The sequence below is a fragment of the Salmo trutta genome, chromosome 23 (genome assembly GCF_901001165.1).
Source record: "Salmo trutta chromosome 23, fSalTru1.1, whole genome shotgun sequence".
NCBI classification, from domain to species: Eukaryota; Metazoa; Chordata; class Actinopteri; order Salmoniformes; family Salmonidae; genus Salmo; species Salmo trutta.
The window spans coordinates 15,697,873-15,717,485 of NC_042979.1; the positions used below are offsets into that span (position 1 = coordinate 15,697,873).

General features: G+C 42.9%; 1 protein-coding gene across 1 annotated transcript in view; it reads right to left on the reverse strand.

The window, feature by feature from the left end:
* Window positions 1-10,277: 10,277 nt before the first annotated feature.
* Window positions 10,278-19,613, reverse strand: part of LOC115159482 (leucine-rich repeat transmembrane neuronal protein 4-like) — a 133,089-nt gene continuing 123,753 nt past the window's right edge. The window contains exon 3 of the mRNA XM_029709239.1: window positions 10,278-16,830. Within this exon, the coding sequence (XP_029565099.1) occupies window positions 16,525-16,830 (306 nt within the window). The 3' untranslated portion in view covers window positions 10,278-16,524. The remainder of the gene's footprint in view (window positions 16,831-19,613) is intronic.

Sequence of the window (19,613 nt, forward strand, 5' to 3'; positions counted from 1 at the left end):
CATGCTAGAATAAATAAAGGTTCAATAAAATAAAATAATGTCTGTCGTTAAAGGTTCCTTCTACGAATATATTCTGTTTAACCATCTTTAAAACATAAATAAAATTAACAAATACTGTTTTCTACTTTGTATTCTGCATTGAACCAGTCTGTTGCCGTATTGTTTGTGAGCAAGGCTGTTACAACTTAAAAAGCTTTTCATTACATGATGACACTGATGTGGTTGTTGCCACTGAAGCATCAAGGTTTGCTTGAGACATTTCTTTCATAGCTCTTTGTAAAGAAGTAGAGAATCCCCGTTTTAATACTCACCTTCACAGGCTGTCTCTGCATCCGTCTTTTCCTTCTGGGAGTTAGTGTTATAGCACCGTATAGGTACTAGGCAGGCTTCTTTGAACATACTTAGGGACACCTTGGGAAAGCTTCTAAGTAAAAGCTTGATGCCTGCTTGGCTGCATCAAAGTAAATACATGATTATGCAAATGTAATGCCATTCACCAGCCTTTGGTTTGGGGTGGAGATGGAATAAATGGAGGTGTGGTGGAGGTGTGTCTATAGATACGCCATATTCTGACCTTGACTTAATTCCCTAATATTTCCACCACCTTTACACGTTAGGAAACTATGAATAAGGTCGAGCCAACCTACCGGTCCTAAGTGGAACACCATCCACTTTATTTTGTCCAACAGAAATAACACCATTCTCCAGGCACTATCATTTACTAATTGATAAGAGCTATTAATAAGAGCTAGAATTACACTTGTTTTACATCTATTTTACCTTATATTCGCTGGAGACAAATATTAAACCAGTCATAAATCAGCAAAATGAAGCATATCAACATATCAACTTTCCTACAGTAAAGTTTATGAAATTATTTGTCATTATTTAAATTGTATGGCCTTTTAACTTGGAGGGATGGGCACTCTCCAATGTCTTAATTATAGGCTACCCTGACCTTCTCTGTTTCCTATTTCTATCATGTTAAATATTAGCCACCATCAGTATCGACTGTCAGTTGGCTTAATAACCACACATATTCAACTGCCAATTTACTGTTAGTTCCCCTCAGTTGGTATAGCCTACATTATCATTCCATTTAATTCCATTGCTTCGTTTACCTTCATTTGCTTCCCCTGTAAACGCCATCACGGCCGTGTGGTTGTTGCTGAGGATCGTTAATAACAGTTGATAACATAAAAAAATGACATGTAGACTAATTAACCTTTTACTGCAGTGGGCTAAATCAGGGTCACACAGAGTGATTCTTGGGAGTCTTAAACAAATCTACTTTGAGACTGAAGTATACACCTCACACACATGGTTATGGACATTAACAAAATAATAAACCTGTACACCACATTTTAGTCGGTTATTGAAATGATGAAATGATGAAAAATATTAACATTCCACCCATGAGGCCGAATAGGGCGTTTTTGGTCATTGACTGCAGGAAAGAGCTACATCGTTATGGAACGGAGTGCAGACCAAACCGTAACAGGATGAACAGGATGATGAGTGCAGGCGATAGATGAGGATATAGTCTACTATCGTATACTATTCTCCCTATTATAATTATATGTACACTAATCTTCCAAAATGAACATGAATTTAAGAATTGAATATGGTGCCTTTAAGGATGAAACAAACCACTGTATTATTGATTCTTCAATATATTTAGTATGTAAAGGCTCTCCAAACCTGTTTTTTATGATTCATAAACACTTTCCTAAACCTAAATAATGTACAAGATCAGAGTATTTTTTTTCTCCATTATAGAATAATAGTGAAGACATCAAAACTATGAAATAATATTTGAAGAATCTGAAATATAAAATACACTTTGATTTGTTTAACACTTTTTGGGTTACTACATTATTCCATATGTGTTATTTCATAGTTTTGATGTCTTCACTATTATTCTACAATGTAGAGTCAATCACCACCTTCCGGAGACACCTGAAACCCCACCTCTTTAAGGAATACCTGGGATAGGATAAAGTAATCCTTCTAACCCCCCCCCCAAAAAAATATATAGATGTACTATTGTAAAGTGGTTGTTCCACTGGATATCATAAGGTGGATGCACCAATTTGTAAGTCGCTCTGGATAAGAGCGTCTGATAAATGATGTAAATGTAAATGTAAGAAATACTAAAAATAAAGAAAAACCTGGAATGAGTGTGTCCAAACTTTTGACTGGTACTGTATTTAGATGGGGGCTCCAGAGTGGCGCATCAGTCTAAAGAACTGCATCTCAGTGCAAGAGGTGTCACTTCAGTCCCTGGTTCGAATCCAGGCTGTATCACATCCGGCCATGACTGGGAGTCCCATAGGTGGTGCACAATCGGCCCAGCGTCGTCCGGGTTTGGCCGAGGTAAGCCGTCTTTGTAAATAAGAATTTGTTCTTAACTGACTTGCCTAGTTAAATAAAGGTTAAATAAATAAAGAAATAAAATAGATGGCTTTCTTTCATTGATCCCTAATATTCTGAACTCGTTCTAGTGAGTTTGTCAACAAAATCTGCACTACAAAGGACACCGTATTTAAAGGGATGGCTTCAGATAAATGAACTGAAAACCCTATTGAATGAAAACTCCACTAGAATAGATATTGGCCAGTAAGTGGGAGGGTTTTTATCAGTTGAATGAAATGTATTACACAACTGAGTAAGGTAAGTCTGAATACCAAATACTGAGAAGTGCGTAGGAAAGACAATTGTAGGAAAGCAGTACATTTCCTGAGTCTGAATAAGTCCCTTAAGGAACAATGTGCTACCAGCAGAGCATCACATTCTGTGTTCTTTCATGGAGCTAGCAGAAGGAGTGTTATCCAAGCGAGGGCATTATGGATTTGTATCTCAGTTCTCTGTTGAGTTCCTCCATTGCTCCAGTAAGGGAGTTATTGCCTCAGTCAGAATACTAGCATAAATGATTCACAAAATGTATTCAGAGATGCTACTCTAGCTATGCTGTGTTCCACTACATGATTTGGTTTCTCTAGGAATATAATAAACCTAGATACAAGTGTAATACCTATTTTCTATGACCAGGCGTAGGTTGAGTTTAAATATTGTTCTAAAACTATATGTGTTTTTGAACAGGACAAATTGATTGGGAGCTCAGTGTAGCCTAGGACAAGCCATGCCTCAAGATGATACTCTATTGGGGTCGTTCACATAATTCTAACATTATTTCATAAAGAGAACATGTTCAACTTCATAAAAAAACATGTTTTCCCATCTCAAGAGGTTAAATAACAAAATTACTATAGTAAGTGCCTATTAAGTGCCAAGTAAAGTAACAGGGTTGACTATTTCATCTTAAATCAGCCATAAATCCCCTTGTGACAGGAGGAATGGAAGCTTGTTGTGTGCAACAGGAAGGTTCAATTGAATGCAAGATTCCCCAAAACATTTAAATTGTTTAAACATTTCTAGCCTGTCTATCTATGGGCAACAGGATTGACGTGTTATTCTCGACCTGCACAGTTTTCCACCACAAAACACTAGAAAATGACAGGGGTGCGTAACTGGTGGCATGGAAGTCAAACGCAGGAGAGCAGAACTTTGTAAATAGCCAGAGCCGTTTAATATACATAACTACCGGCATACAAAAATAACAAAACACATGGGCAACAAAACCCGTATCGCACACGTACTTACAATAAACAATTCCCAACAAGGACATGGGGGAAACAGAGGGAACATATACAACATGTAATTAGTTAATTGAAACCAGGTGAGTGTGACAACCAGACAAACAAATGGAACATGAAAAATGGATCGACGATGGCTAGAAGACCGGTGACGTCGACCGCCGAACACCGCCCGAACAAGGAGAGGAACCGACTTCGGCAGAAGTCGTGACAGAAAATGGCCAAAAAGAGTAGAACCAGCTCACCTGCTTTTTGAACTATTATTTTACTATTAGATGTTCAATGTTTCTTTATGGGTTTTTTTATGAATAATTTCACCATATAAAAACGAGAGTTAAGTTCATGTAACAGAGTTATTCTCTATATTAGGGCACATCATTTAATATAACAGGGTTTTAAAATTCAGTTTTGGTGCACAATTTCTACTTAAAACATCAAAGGGACACAAAACGGAGTAATTTCATGGAACGACCCATCACTGTTGCAAATACACAAAGGACAGAGTGACAGGTGCTGGTTTATGCCTGTTGCTCTCATCGCTGTGGTGTGATGCATCTCTTTAGGAGACAGCCGCCTTGATGCAAACAAGAGCTAACTAAAAATAACACACCACACATTTTCAAAGACGAAAGGCAGAACATCATTTTTTTCCTGTTTAATATGTTTCTCAAACTGCTTTCTTCCTGTTTTGCTGTTGTTGTTGCCAAGGAGGAGTAATGTTGAGTTCTCTGGCTCAAACAGATTGGGGACTAAAGGGTTTGGGCTCCCTGACCTTACAGATTACCACATATAAAGTTAGAGACGGAAGTTGTGTCTGGAGGAAGGATATCAAAAAAGCAAACATTATTACTTACCGGTAGTTATCTTTGAAGGAATTTAATGGTCAAAGTATATCTACAGGTTGGTTGAAAATATGCTTCTCTGTAACTCAGGGCTCTATTTTCGACTGGTGTTAAGTGTCAAATGCAAACTCGTTGACAATTTCGACTTGTAAAAGCCAGCGCTCTTCTTTTTTCCAACCTTTGCGCCAGGATTGGTAATTTACCTGTCTAACATCAGCTTGCTTACGCTGTGGTGGGAGAGGTGGAAATATTTCAGGTGTGTCCTTAAAAGCGTGCAGCAATATTGCCAGTTTCAGTTAGCAAACAGTGTCATATGATGCAACAGCATCATAAGATTGTAAATACCAAAATATAGATTTGGGGTGGAGTTTTCCTGAATGTGTTATCGCTGTGCTTCATCTAATAGCAAAACCAGGACCTAGATTGCAGTTGAGATTACATTAAAAGTAGCGGTGATGTAGCCTCTGTAAGATGGTTCCATTAGGTTTATAAACATCATATTTGGGTGCATTATAACAGTGAGTGGACATTCTCTTTATATTGGATCTATTTCCAGCTCATAGGAAAAGTTTGGATGTGCGTAAACCCTCCATAGTCTACGTTGTTTTAGGCCTAATATTAAATGAGCACGGGGAGCAATTATAGTATCTGTAACTGTATTTAGCGTTTACTGTATTTAACTGTAAGTTGTTGTTGTGTTTTATTTTCATTTGATTAGAATTAATCACTGTCTTTTTAGGTATTGTCAATAGTGAGTATAATCTTGCTTTTTGACAACTTTTGGCATGGCTCAGACATAATTAATTTTACAGTAGGCCTATATCAGTGTGAGTGCTATATTTAACAACATATGACCATATTAAAGCCATGCAAGTAATGCGGACTGCAAATATGGGATTGGCATATATTTTGTTTGTTTGTTTCTGCAGGCTATTTAACAAATTAGACTATAAATGACTAACATTCAAAATGGAATTGATAACAACACAATACATAAAATACTGTAAATACACAACTTGAAGTAACCAGGGTTCAACACACCTACAACTTGTTTATTCATCAAAAACACAGCCCTCTGCACCACCGCCAGTTACTGCACCCATAATTCCTGCTGTTAATATAGTTAAAATATTTCTGACACACCCCTAGACCAGTGGAGGCTGCTGAGGGGGATAATGGCTCATAATAATGGCTGGAATGGAGTAAATGGAATGACATCAAAACATGGTTTTCATGTGTTTGATACCATTCCATTCCACTCCATTTCAGTCATTATTATGAGCTGTCCTCCACTCAGCAGCCTCCACTGCCCTAGAAATATAATGCTACCGCCAGTGCTAAGATTTACCATTGCGTTAGGTTTGTTAAAATGGAGTCCTCAATGACTTATTACATTTGGAATAATCCTATAGCTACCAGTGGTTTAAAGTACTTAAGTAAAAATACTTGAAGGTACTACTTAGGTGTTTTTTTCTTTACTTTACTATTTATATTTCTTAGAATTTTATTTTTACTTCACTACATTTGTAAAGAAAAGGATGTACTTTTTACTCCATACATTTCCCCTGACACCCAAAAGTACTTGTTTTGAATGATTAGCAGGACAGGAAAATGGTCTAATTCACACATTCACACAAGAGAACATCCCTGGTCATCCCTACTGTCTCTGATCTGGAGTATTCACTAAACATATGCTTTGTTTATAAATGATGTCTGAGTGTTGGAGCGTGCCCCTAGCTATGGCTTGCTTAATATAAGGAATTTGAAATTATTTATACTATATTTACAACCAAATACTTTTAGACTACTCAAGTAGGATTTTACTGGGTGACTTTCACATTTACTTGAGTAATTTTCTGTTAAGGTATCTTTATGTAACGGCTGTCGTAGAGAGGGGACCAAAGCGCAGCATGTTGAGTGCTCATGATGAAATTTATTTTAACTCAAAAACACTAAAGACAAAATAACAAAGAGAAAAACGAACGCGCACAGTTCTGTCAGGTACATAGACTAAACAGAATACAACTACCCACAAACACAGGTGGAAAAAAAACCTACTTAAGTATGATCTCCAATTAGAGACAACGAGGACCAGCTGCCTCTAATTGGAGATCATCCCAAAAAAACAACAACATAGAAATAGAAAACTAGAACTAAACATAGATATAGAAAACATAGGAAAACACAAAACACCCCCTGTCACGCCCTGACCTACTCTACCATAGAAAATAACATCTTACTATGGTCAGGACGTGACACTTTACTTTTACTCAAGTATGACAATTGGGTTCCTTTTCCACCACTGATAGCTACTTACCATAATGATTTACAGCAAACCCATGGCCCTATATACACTACAGTTTATCCATAGGGCTTCAATCCCTTTCCTCAAAGGCAAAGATCAAACATATATAAATGAATCTTCTAACTGTGCCATCTGCTCTCCTCCCAGGGACCAAAGCCAAATAGTACCCGGGTACAAAAGTCTGCTTCCCTGTATCTCCCATAATCCTTCTCTTTCCCAGCTATGCTGTAGCTGGAGGTTGAAGGTTATGTATCCCTTCTCTGTGGTCATCTCTCACCGCCTTGATAAATATTTCCCCCCCTTCAGCCATTAGACCCCTGCCAGCTCAAATCCATGCCCTGCAGAGACCAATGTGGCCTTGATAAATTTGCCCTATTATGCTGATAAATTAGTGGCTTGTCTAAGCTTTCTGCAGTGCTCTGTTGCTGGTGGCAGGGTGCCTGTCATTACCCCAACTAAATGCATTTTTTTTAACTTAAAATAGCAAGGTAAGATTAAAAACAAAATCGAGTCAGTCATATACTGACATGGTGTTTGGATATGTTGATATAAATTCGGGAAGAAAATGGAAATACACTTGCAAGACTAACGTTACCAAACAGGGTTTCCTTCTGCCTGCTTTCTGTTCATTTGATACCCACTGCCTCCCATCATGTGTTTTAATTTCATTAGGGGCTAGATTGAATCAGATCTGCCTTAACCCACGATAACCAGCAACTGCATAGCATAAAATAGTTTTTGTTTAGGCGATGTCGGAAGTGTAACTAAGCTGGAGCTGTCAAATCGGTGAGCGGCTGCTCATTGTCACGAAGCCACACCCGTCTCAGCCACATTAGAAGTTTAGAATGAGAAAGTGTAGGCTATATAGAAATAATGACACTCAAATGTAATATAATGAAACAAAATAACAAGGAGTTCTATGAGCCTAATCGAGGTGTAGATTGCATCTCACATTCCAGTGTTCGATTTCTACTAATGCATCTCTGTGCATTCAATGTAGGGATCCGCTGCTGAATTGACAGCTCCAATGCAGTTACACCTCGAACAACGCTAAACAAAAACAATGATATGCTACGCAGTTGTTGGTTATCACGGGTAATGGCAGATCTGATTAAATCTAGGCCTTATAATGTGCCATGTTTTACTGTATGTAACGTGAATTCCTTGGTGAGTGACTTACAGTATATTGTCAACAAAAATAATTGCTATTGACTTTGGGGTTGTTAGTATTAAATGTATTTATATTATTCAGTTCTACACAGTCCATGACATATTATTGGTTTGCATGAGATGTTTTTCTGCCATCTCACCATATTCTCCCTTAACACCATCATGGATGTTTTCTCTTACCTCCTGAGTCTGTAATCCATTATGTACTGCAGTAAGATTTCATACTGGTAAGCATACCGTAATCCTGTATTATTTACCACTGAGAATCCTCTAAGGCAATTACAAAAAAAACATTTGCATATGGTAAACATCCGGAGAGAAACGAGGGAGGAAAAAGCGAGACAATAAAAAAACACTGAACACCCAGTAATATTAAATGTTGACCTGGAAGTAAACGGCGCTGGTGGCCAATCTCCTATGTATTAGTTTGTGTGTGTGTGAACATAGGGTCAGTGAGAGGACATGGGATTATTGCTCAAGTAGGGTATTACTATGGGGTTGTTCTAGGGAAGTCAGCTCCTAAAACATGAGGTTCAGACTGTACTGAGATGGTGACCCTCATCAGGTCCTCTGAGAACAATGACATGTAAAATAGATTCCTCTCTCCCTGCACATAAAATCCATTACTTGACCGAATGTTACCATGCTGCAATAGAATAATTGACTGCATTGCCAGCTTTGTAATACTCGGACAACATAATAAATCACAATGTATTCAAGAGAGCATCCCCATCCACTCAACTCCCCACCCCAGCACTTTTCTCTTTCTCCTCCTCCTCTTGTTGTTTGCCTCTCAGTGAAACCATGGGCAGCATCACACAGCGGTAAAGGTCAGGAGAAAATCACTGTCGGAATACAGAGGAGGCATCTGACCAATCAGCCCCAAGCTGTGTGCCATTTGCTCCAGATTAAAACTAGGGAGCTGTGTGCAGTCAGGTAAGAGAGGCTGACCTGGCGGGCAGCTGCACAATACCCTTTTATGTTTTGTAGTTTACAAAGTCTGTGCAGTGCTAGGAATTAACGGACTTCTTTCTTTTGGAGGCCATTTCCAGAGCATGGTTTCATTATGATCAGGCATCCATCTCAAAACATAACTGGAAATAAATCAGTTTGTATCAAAAGCATTTTGATTAGTTTGTGTGGATATTTGAAGGCCAAACAGACTGGTGCATCACTTGATAAACATCTATGGTGACTTGAAAAGAATTGTACTGTAAGCAGGCCGACATACACTGAGTACCTAAACATTAAGAACACCTGCACTTTCCATGACATAGACTGGCCAGGTGAATCCAGGTGAATGCTATGATCCCTTATTGATGTCATTTTTGAAATTCACATCAATCAGTGTAAATTAATGGGAGGAGACAGGGTAAAGATAGATTTTTAACCTTTGAGACAATTGAGACATGGATTGTGTATGTGTGCCGTTCAGAAGGTGAATGGGCAAGACAAAATATTTAAGTGCCTTTGAATGGGGTATGGTAGTACTGTTGGTGCCAGGAGCACCGGTTTTTGTCAAGAGCACCGGTTTGTGTTTTTTTATGCTCAACAGTTTCCTGTGTGTATCAATAATGGTCCACCGCCCTAAGGACATCCAGCCAACTTGACACAACTGTGGGAAGCATTGGAGTCAACATGGGCCACCATCCCTGTGGAATGCTTTCAAACCTTGTAGAGTCTGTTGTAGGCTGTTATAAGGAACCATACGTTTTTTGAAAGTGTTGTCAATGTATGACTAACACCTGTTTACATGGTTGTGTCTTCATTCTGATGATAATGTCTGAACTGCTTTTGCATGGCAAAAAATACATCGCCACTTCTATGAATGATGTATTACCCATGTAATTGATCCATACTTACAGCATGTTAACATATCCTCTGAGGTTGTATAATCATTGGATTGAGAGTCAAAAGATGTCATGCCTCTTGCCATGAAAGCAACTGCAAGCTGGACTGTAAACAGTGCTGTCGTATTCCTCCAACTTGCTGATATGTTGACGTGTGTACGTATATGAACTGATAGTACTATATTGCCCGAAGGGATTACAGAAATGAGAGACTAAGCTTAGTATTTATGAAAATGTGCTTATTTTTTTCTCACATAATCAGTTTTAATATATGTCGTTGATATTTCCTAATTGCTTTTCTGAAATTAGGAGTTTTTCTGCTGTCTCAGAATATGTTTAACTACATATACAATACATGTTGAGCTACTATATGGCACAATAATATTCAGAGACCATAATTGGTGGTTTAGGGTAAGGTATCAACAACTAAAACAGAGGAACAACGCGGTGAACATTTTAATCTTTAAATGTATTTATTTTAGATTTCGTCATCAAAATTTTTACAAAACATTTTCTGACAATAATATACTCAACGAAAGAGCCATATTTTGCGTTTGGACCAGGTCTCCACAAAACCGCTTTAGGTCTGAGTACATACAAATAAAATATAAAAACCAAAACAACAACAAACCAACTACAGAAGAAAACAATGCAGCGCATATTTACATCCCACAGAAATCAATGCCCTCCTTAGGAGATGGATGAGAGGGAAAAGCAGGAATTCCCATGGAAATATCATGGAAAGAATAAGAGGATATTGGTGGGACGGGAGAGTGTGGAGAAGCTTGGAGCAGGCAAGGAGAAAAATAATATGATAATATTGTTTTCTGTCAGTTTTACTATACGTTCACATCTCTACATTGACTGTGGCAGTAAAATGGAGTCTATATGAAAGTAGTGTTCCTTGTTTTCTGTTAACAGAAATCCAATTAGGGGTGTAAACATGCTTTGTCAGACCAAAATATCGCCTGTTTCTCTGACAGGTTAATGGTTATGCTTAGATTTTACTCTGCCCTTTGGCATAAGCAATGGTTATAAACTAGGGTCAAGACAATAGGGATTAAGGTTAAAGACTTACAGCTAATATGTAACAGCATGGAACAATAGCAATCAATGGGGAGGTAAAAAGACTGGCCTGAACATCCGTAATGGGACATTGATTCAGGAGAATTACAGGGATGTAAGAGCTCCTCCTACTGTCCTGTAATGCCTCAGGTCTCCACATGCTCTGGGCCCTATAGAGGCCCTCTACTGTAACTGTATAACACCCCAGTGTTGGACTCAGAGGTGGATGGCAGGGACTAGAAAAGACGACCCAAAACCACATCTGGCTGGGAATACATTTTTCAAATCTATTGATCACTTAGAAGCCATTGAAGCTCTGTGGTTGGCCTCAGATGAACTGGATGGGGGATGTGTTGTGTTGATGGCAGGGAGGCTGAGGTGCTGCAGAGCCCGGAGCCATGGTGAGATATAAGGACCAGGTTTAAGACACCACAAACTTCGTGTGCACCAGCAGTGACAGAGCCTGGGCAACAAAAGCCATGGTACATCAGCAGCAGATGTTAGGCCCTGTGGGGAAGTTGCAGAGTACAATGATGAGACCGCTCACTGCATCCTCAGCCATGTGCACCAGGCGTGATAAGACTGCACACAGCCAAGGTGTGGAAGGATTTAGGAGATAGGCAGGTGTCTGTGTGCCGCCTCCTACATGTTTACTGTAGATGTGTAGCAAGGTGTTAGGATAGCATCCCCTGGTGTGCATGGGACGCGGAACCTTTGTTTTAACCAAATACAGTACAATCCCCTTGTTCTTACCCCTTTCCTTAATTTCTGTTCTTCCCCCCTCCCCATTCCCCCTAGTGATTTGCATTTAGCCATTCCTCTGAGCATAAACAAGGAAATATGAAAGGCTTCCCTGCAACACTTCAGACCTTCATTCAGCCCCCCTTCAGCAAAATCTGTTCCCAGCAGGGATTTGAGCCCAGACTCGGAGGGTGGGGGTAGAGGGGAAAACAAAACCCAAAAGAAACAAAGCAGAGGAAAAAACAAAGCCTGTCGGCATTGCGGGGCTAGCACAGATGTTCCTTAAGTTTAGTCCCTGTGCTGAAAGCCCCCATACAGTACGGCATAAGAAAAATGGGTCAAAAGACTAGTTAATGCAAGGCAGCAGGGTCCTTTTATTCCAATGGCCGTATCAGTGCTGATCATGGATGTAGATAATGGTAAACCGATTACTTATTAGCCACTAATTTAATTGTGATTATAATGTGTTCATTTCACCTTCCAATTACATATTGGGGTGAAATCGCTTTGACCGTTGTTGGACTGCTGTTAAGAGATTACTGCTTAAGGAAACATATTAATGAAGAAAACTAAATAATGAAGACTGGTCTAGAAACGTATTACCAGGATAGAAGAGGAAAGCCTCTCTGGGGTACAACCTCATCCAACAAAAGCCTCTATGCATACAGACTGCATGGAGAATGGAGGGCCCATTGTGCTAGAGCAATCTACTCAGGAGAGGAATGGCTATGGAGGGCTCAGTGAACAGCTTGCTTGAGAGAAAACAAAGTGACCTGTGTGTGTGTGTGTGTGTGTGTGTGTGTGTGTGTGTGTGTGTGTGTGTGTGTGTGTGTGTGTGTGTGTGTGTGTGTGTGTGTGTGTGTGTGTGTGTGTGAAAACATGTCTTTGTGGTTCGAGGGCATGTCAAACAGGAAAGATTCTCCATACTTTCTGTTTCTAGTTCAGTGCACACCCTCATATCAGGATGTGGTTTCCCTAATAGTCAGCATGCGGAAAGAATTAGAATGTTATAAAACAGGTTCACCAAAGTCACCAAAGACAGACATGAGATTCAGGCCAGGGAGATGGCAGGGGAGGTATCAGATCCAGGCCAGGGAGATGGCAGGGGGCAGGGGAGTTATGAGATCCAGGCCAGGGAGATGGCAGGGGGCAGGGGAGTTATGAGATCCAGGCCAGGGAGATGGCAGGGGGCAGGGGAGTTATGAGATCCAGGCCAGGGAGATGGCAGGGGGCAGGGGAGTTATGAGATCCAGGCCAGGGAGATGGCAGGGGAGGTATCAGATCCAGGCCAGGGAGATGGCAGGGGGCAGGGGAGTTATGAGATCCAGGCCAGGGAGATGGCAGGGGGCAGGGGAGTTATGAGATCCAAGCCAGGTTGATGGCAGGGGGCAGGGGAGTTATGAGATCCAGGCCAGAGAGATGGCAGGGGGCAGGGGAGTTATGAGATCCAGGCCAGGGAGATGGCAGGGGGCAGGGGAGTTATGAGATTCCAGGCCAGGGAGATGGCAGGGGGCAGGGGAGTTATGAGATCCAGGCCTGGGAGATGGCAGGGGGCAGGGAACTTATGAGATCCAGGCCAGGTTGATGGCAGGGGGCAGGGGAGTTATGAGATCCAGGCCAGGGAGATGGCAGGGGGCAGGGGAGTTATGAGATCCAGGCCAGGGAGATGGCAGGGGGCAGGGGAGTTATGAGATCCAGGCCAGGGAGATGGCAGGGGGCAGGGGAGTTATGAGATCCAGGCCAGGGAGATGGCAAGGGGCAGGGGAGTTATGAGATCCAGGCCAGGGAGATGGCAGGGGGCAGGGGAGTTATGAGATCCAGGCCAGGGAGATGGCAGGGGGCAGGGGAGTTATGAGATCCAGGCCTGGGAGATGGCAGGGGGCAGGGAACTTATGAGATCCAGGCCAGGTTGATGGCAGGGGGCAGGGGAGTTATGAGATCCAGGCCAGGGAGATGGCAGGGGGCAGGGGAGTTATGAGATCCAGGCCAGGGAGATGGCAGGGGGCAGGGGAGTTATGAGATCCAGGCCAGGGAGATGGCAGGGGGCAGGGGAGTTATGAGATCCAGGCCAGGGAGATGGCAAGGGGCAGGGGAGTTATGAGATCCAGGCCAGGGAGATGGCAGGGGGCAGGGGAGGTATAAAGAGTAAGGCAAGACGTTGATAGAACTGAGAGTGAGATGTCCCATTTGTAAAGACATTTGCTCAACATTTATTACAATTTAAACTCAAACCAGCACTGCAGTCAGAAACCATTTTGAGTAAACCGACAGTTTTTATGTAATATGTGGGGCATATCTGAAAAAACTTCTAGATCATGATATCATTATAAGAGCATTATTTCTGTGTTTGCTTAGGGGTTGGTAAATTATTAAATGAAAAATAAAGTTATCATGGCACAACAAAAAACTGTTCAAAATAACTTTAATAACGAAAGAAGGACTTGTACCAAGAAAATGGCTTATTTGAAGCCTGCTATGAAAAATACTCTACTACAGCCCAGACACTTCAAATTATTGACACTTCAAGTCATTATGTTAGGGCTTCCAATGTCCCTGTCATGTGTGGTTCAGGTAGGGGGTGTGACCATGAGAAATGAGTAATAACCTCAGTGATAGACTATCTCTGCAAGAATGGTGACGTGGTGGAGGGACGTGGTGGAGGGACGTGGTGGAGGGATGTGGGAGCAGTTAGAAACATATTCATCATTAAAACAAGGAGAGAAGAGCAAATGGTGGGAATCATCACCTCCCTCCCAAAGCCATCTTCAGGACAGACTCCCTTCCTCACACTGGTTCGTGGATAAGGCTCCTCTTCTGGCCACAAGCAGTTTGTGTTTCAGAAGAAGCGAAATATGTAACTTTTTTCTATATTTACAAGACACATAAGTCCAGATGGATTTTGTCCTTTTGATTGAGTATTTTATAGAATTTCTTGACATCTTTGATCATCTCAAAAAGTGTCACTTTTGCTCCCAGGTCAAGAAACATCACAAAAGCATACCCCTCCCCCCCAATCCATATCCCGGCCCTTACCTTCTCCTGTGGCAGGCCAGTGATGACCACAGACAATTATCCAGACAGATACAAAAATTACCATAGCATGTTGTTATTTGGACATGGGGAGTAAGGAGGGTGGGGGGTGCCGGTTGAAAGCAACCACAACAAATGTTCAAGTCCATCATCAACTCCATCAATCAATGGTTAAGGATGTCCAATAGTGGCCATGGGTGACAGAGAGAGTGTCCACATTCATCTGGTGAGCGTCCGAACACTGTCAGGCACACTGGCTGGCAAATGGCTGTGTTGTTAACAGGCAATATCCATCCCCAGTGGCAGTCCACCACAGTCAGTGAGTTCATCTGGAGGTCGAAGAAACATCAACGTGTCAGCCAGTCCAACAAGCCCCGATGAGGCACTGGGCTCTGTGTCTGCACTGTCTCTGAGGGAGTAGGGGGCAGCACAGGAGCAGTACATCACCAACCCACCAGAATACCAACCTACCGGTCACATCACAAACAGTTACAAGAAAATGAAGCATTGCTTTGAGAAATCAAATATGTAAAATGGCTTGCTAGGCCTTTACAGGTGGTAAGAGATTCAGCCTTCAGTTGAGATCCCTCGAAGGACCTGCAGACATCCTTGTTAACTGCTTTGCCCAATTTGATCAAACTGAGCATCGCAAAGCATTGGCATTTTAAAGAGCTTCATTCTGCCCTAATACTTCACTTCCAGCTATTCCATTTAAAGGATTTAATGAGATAGATATCAACCCATGAATTCCCCAGATCATAGAGAGTATAATACATGGTGGGCCAATTCCAGCCAGCTGCCAAATCTTGACAAGCCATTACACATGCTTCCTATATTTTTCCTATAGATCGGACTACATCAAATTATCTTTTTGTAATGACAACTTGGCAAACTGAGTAGGCTGCGCCACCATTTACAGACACAGGCCTCGGCAGCCTGCGTAGACGATATCATGTGGTTTGGTTGTACATATCTGTATACAGGTGGCAGACGTACATTTATAAAAAGTAAACCATTTAATGTGTACCAGTTTGGATGTTTTCAGAAACAAAAAGTATAAAGAAAACAAATGCTATTATGTACATCTAAAATAACACATCTTTGGTATGACATGAGCACATGAATAGAACTTAGCATGAGACTGTGACCTCCATGGAAATCATTCAATGCTCTACTTCTTTTCCCTCGCCACATCATTCTCCTGTTTAGAAAAATTAGCTCATTTTAATGAAATGATTCCCATTAGATAGCATTATGACCGCTGACTGGCAATTTTAATGGGAATAACAGCAAGCCTTTGAGCTCTGGTAAACATGATTTTGTGTCACGATGTTTCTTTTTCTTTATATCTCCCTCATTTCATTTTCCTCCAGAAACCTTGTTTATTGCACATTCCTTTTTCACTCCAAACACAGCGTGAAAGAACTGTCATTATCCATTCCCTGGTGCAGGCACCCTACAATGTTGTCGCTGTATGGGCCAGAGCTGTAACCAAAGCGATGTTAATGTTAACGTGTCATGCATGTTGCATCACGTTTCAAGTTTCCCAAGAGCCAGGAGGAGGGGAGCAGGAGGGCCACTTTGAAGTGTTTGGAAAAATAAAGAGAGATGATAGCAGAACTCCCAGGATGCATCAGCCTTCATAATGGTCACATTCCGGGTGCCAGATGCCAAAGGCATCTAGCCATGTAAATTGATATTTTTTTGTTTTCTTCTCCTCACCTCCGCCCCTTTGTGGCTTCCCATGCCAATGTGCTAAAAAAGGCCCCAAAGAACCACTCCGCTCCATCGCCCTCTATTCAAGAGTCATGGTGGATCTGTGGCATCCCCACCCTGCCTCAAATGACAGCCTCTCGCTCCAGCTGTTAGCGTCCAAAGGTGAGCGTGGTGGTGCGCTCTGGGGGAGGGAAGGGACCACCGGTGCCCTCGGACGGGACTCTGAGGATAGAGGGGGGGGAGCGGGGCCTGGCCCTCACCCCCATGGTGGCAGAGGGCACAGTGGGCAGCGCTACAGTCTGTATGGTGGCCCTCTCGCGTGGCCCCAGCTCCTCCAGGCCCTGCGGGGGGCCCTCGTAGCCCATGTTGAGCCGCAGGGGCTGATGGGCTTGGCAGTAGTCCACGATAGGCTGCTCATACCGGTAGTACGTTAGGGCGCCCATCTGGTGCGGGGCCTGTTTAGAGGAGGGAGGGAGGGAGGGAGGGAGGGAGGGAGGGAGGGAGGGAGGGAGGGAGGGAGAGGGAGGATGATGCAGGGATTGAGAATGGCAGAGGGAGAGAGAGAATGTGTGAGAAATTAGGTGGGAGAGGGAGAGGAGGGGCAGAGAGAAAAAAACATCAGACCACATATCACAGTCACTTATCGTTCCATGTCATTTCAGCAAGCCATGACACCCACCATCTCAGATGATTCTGAAATCTTTTCTGTAGTTAAAAACAGATAAGATGAGCATTCCCGCCAAATTATTTTGCTGACATTTAATTTGATCTCTGAGAAATTAAGCTAATTGATTGTACCCAAATTGGCCCTTTTAATTTATAGGATTTACATTATATTATATTTATTATATATTTACATTATATATAAGTATAGTACCCAACATCTGATTTGGACCATTGAGAAAGACATGAGGAAGATCCATTTCGGATCAAAACATTGTCAATAAAGCGGTGAATTGGGAAGTTCAACAATATGGGGGAACACCCCACACACCATGCCACCCACAAACACCCCACACACCATGCCACCCACAAACACCCCACACACCATGCCACCCACGAACACCCCACACACCATGCCACCCACGAACACCCCACACACCATGCCACCCACAAACACCCCACACACCATGCCACCCACAAACACCCCACACACCATGCCACCCACAAACACCCCACACACCATGCCACCCACAAACACCCCACACACCATGCCACCCACAAACACCCCACACACCATGCCACCCACAAACACCCCACACACCATGCCACCCACAAACACCCCACACACCATGCCACCCACAAACACCCCACACACCATGCCACCCACAAACACCCCACACACCATGCCACCCACAAACACCCCACACACCATGCCACCCACAAACACCCCACACACCATGCCACCCACAAACACCCCACACACCATGCCACCCACAAACACCCCACACACCATGCCACCCACAAACACCCCACACACCATGCCACCCACAAACACCCCACACACCATGCCACCCACAAACACCCCACACACCATGCCACCCACAAACACCCCACACACCATGCCACCCACAAACACCCCACACACCATGCCACCCACGAACACCCCACACACCATGCCACCCACAAACACCCCACACACCATGCCACCCACAAACACCCCACACACCATGCCACCCACAAACACCCCACACACCATGCCACCCACGAACACCCCACATACCATGCCACCCACGAACACCCCACACACCATGCCACCCACGAACACCCCACACACCATGCCACCCACGAACACCCCACACACCATGCCACCCACAAAACCCCACACACCATGCCACCCACGAACACACCATGCCACCCACGAACACCCCACACACCATGCCACCCACGAACACCCCACACAGCATGCCACCCACGAACACCCCACACACCTTGACACCCACGAACACCCCACACACCATGCCACCCACGAACACCCCACACACCATGCCACCCACGAACACCCCACACACCTTGACACCCACGAACACCCCACACACCATGCCACCCACGAACACCCCACACACCATGCCAATCCCACCCCAACAACCGTCTGACAAGTAGTATGGAGCTGCACTTCGAGTATTGCTTCTTCATCCTATGTAATTTATTCCCTGCAAATCTGGTGATGTTTTTTTCCCCTGTTCAGAGACATTAGCAATTGAAGTTGCTTGTATTATTTACCATATATTTGTGTGAAAGTACCGGGTTTTGCCCAATAGGTGCCACTGTTCCTGCTACTGCCACACCCTTTTATCCATTTTGCTGGTCTCTAGTGTTTATTAAATGGATCACAACATTTTCTTTCTACCCACATTTCAAATGTGGGTAGAAACACAATAGCTTTTGCTCAATGTCTTTTTACCCAACGTGAGCGTAGCATCTGTCTTGTTATACGGTGTACACCGTGCTCATTTCTATTTTCAAATAGGCATGCAGCCGTCCACATACATAAATATGTCGTACATAAAGAGAGGATCAGTGTAAACTGAAGCAGAGTTCTATAGAGTCTAGACAACCACAATGACACAAAATCAGCCACAGACACAGGATGTTCACTGCTGTTACAGCATTCTCCCCTCATTCAAGTACAATGACATAACTCAAAATTACTATGCTCGCTCCATCACCATGTCACTTGTGTCAGTGCCAGAAGCACTCGTCACATTTGGTGCTGTGTCAAGTCTCCCATTCCCTCCCCAACCAGAGCACAGTGCCAAACAAACAGATGAGCGACTTCCAGCGTTTTCCCCAACTCACTGCCTGAGTTCACTGCCTTAACAAAGGCCAATTAGTGGAGGTTGAAAGGTGCCCAGAAACAATAGTGAGAGATGGCAGCCGTCTGGAATAAAACACATGTGCCTGACAGCGATGATAGACGATCAGATCTTACAATGGCGGCTGTGACAAGAAACAAACAAAACAAACAACAATAACAAATAGGAAGCTAAGAAAGAAAACAGAGAGAGAGAAATAATTCCCAGTGTGCCGTCTTGTCTGGGAGGACACTGCATCAATTCAGCCCTATAAGTTTTCTAGTCTTGTTGGCTGACAGAGCAAAAACAAAATGAGCCTCCTCTTTGGGTAACATGGATTCAAGGTTTATGCAAGAGTAGAAGTCATGGACCCAGTCAGTTGAGCAAGATCAGTCATTCAGATAGTAGAGTTACCACAGGCAGAATAGTCCCTAAGTGTGGAA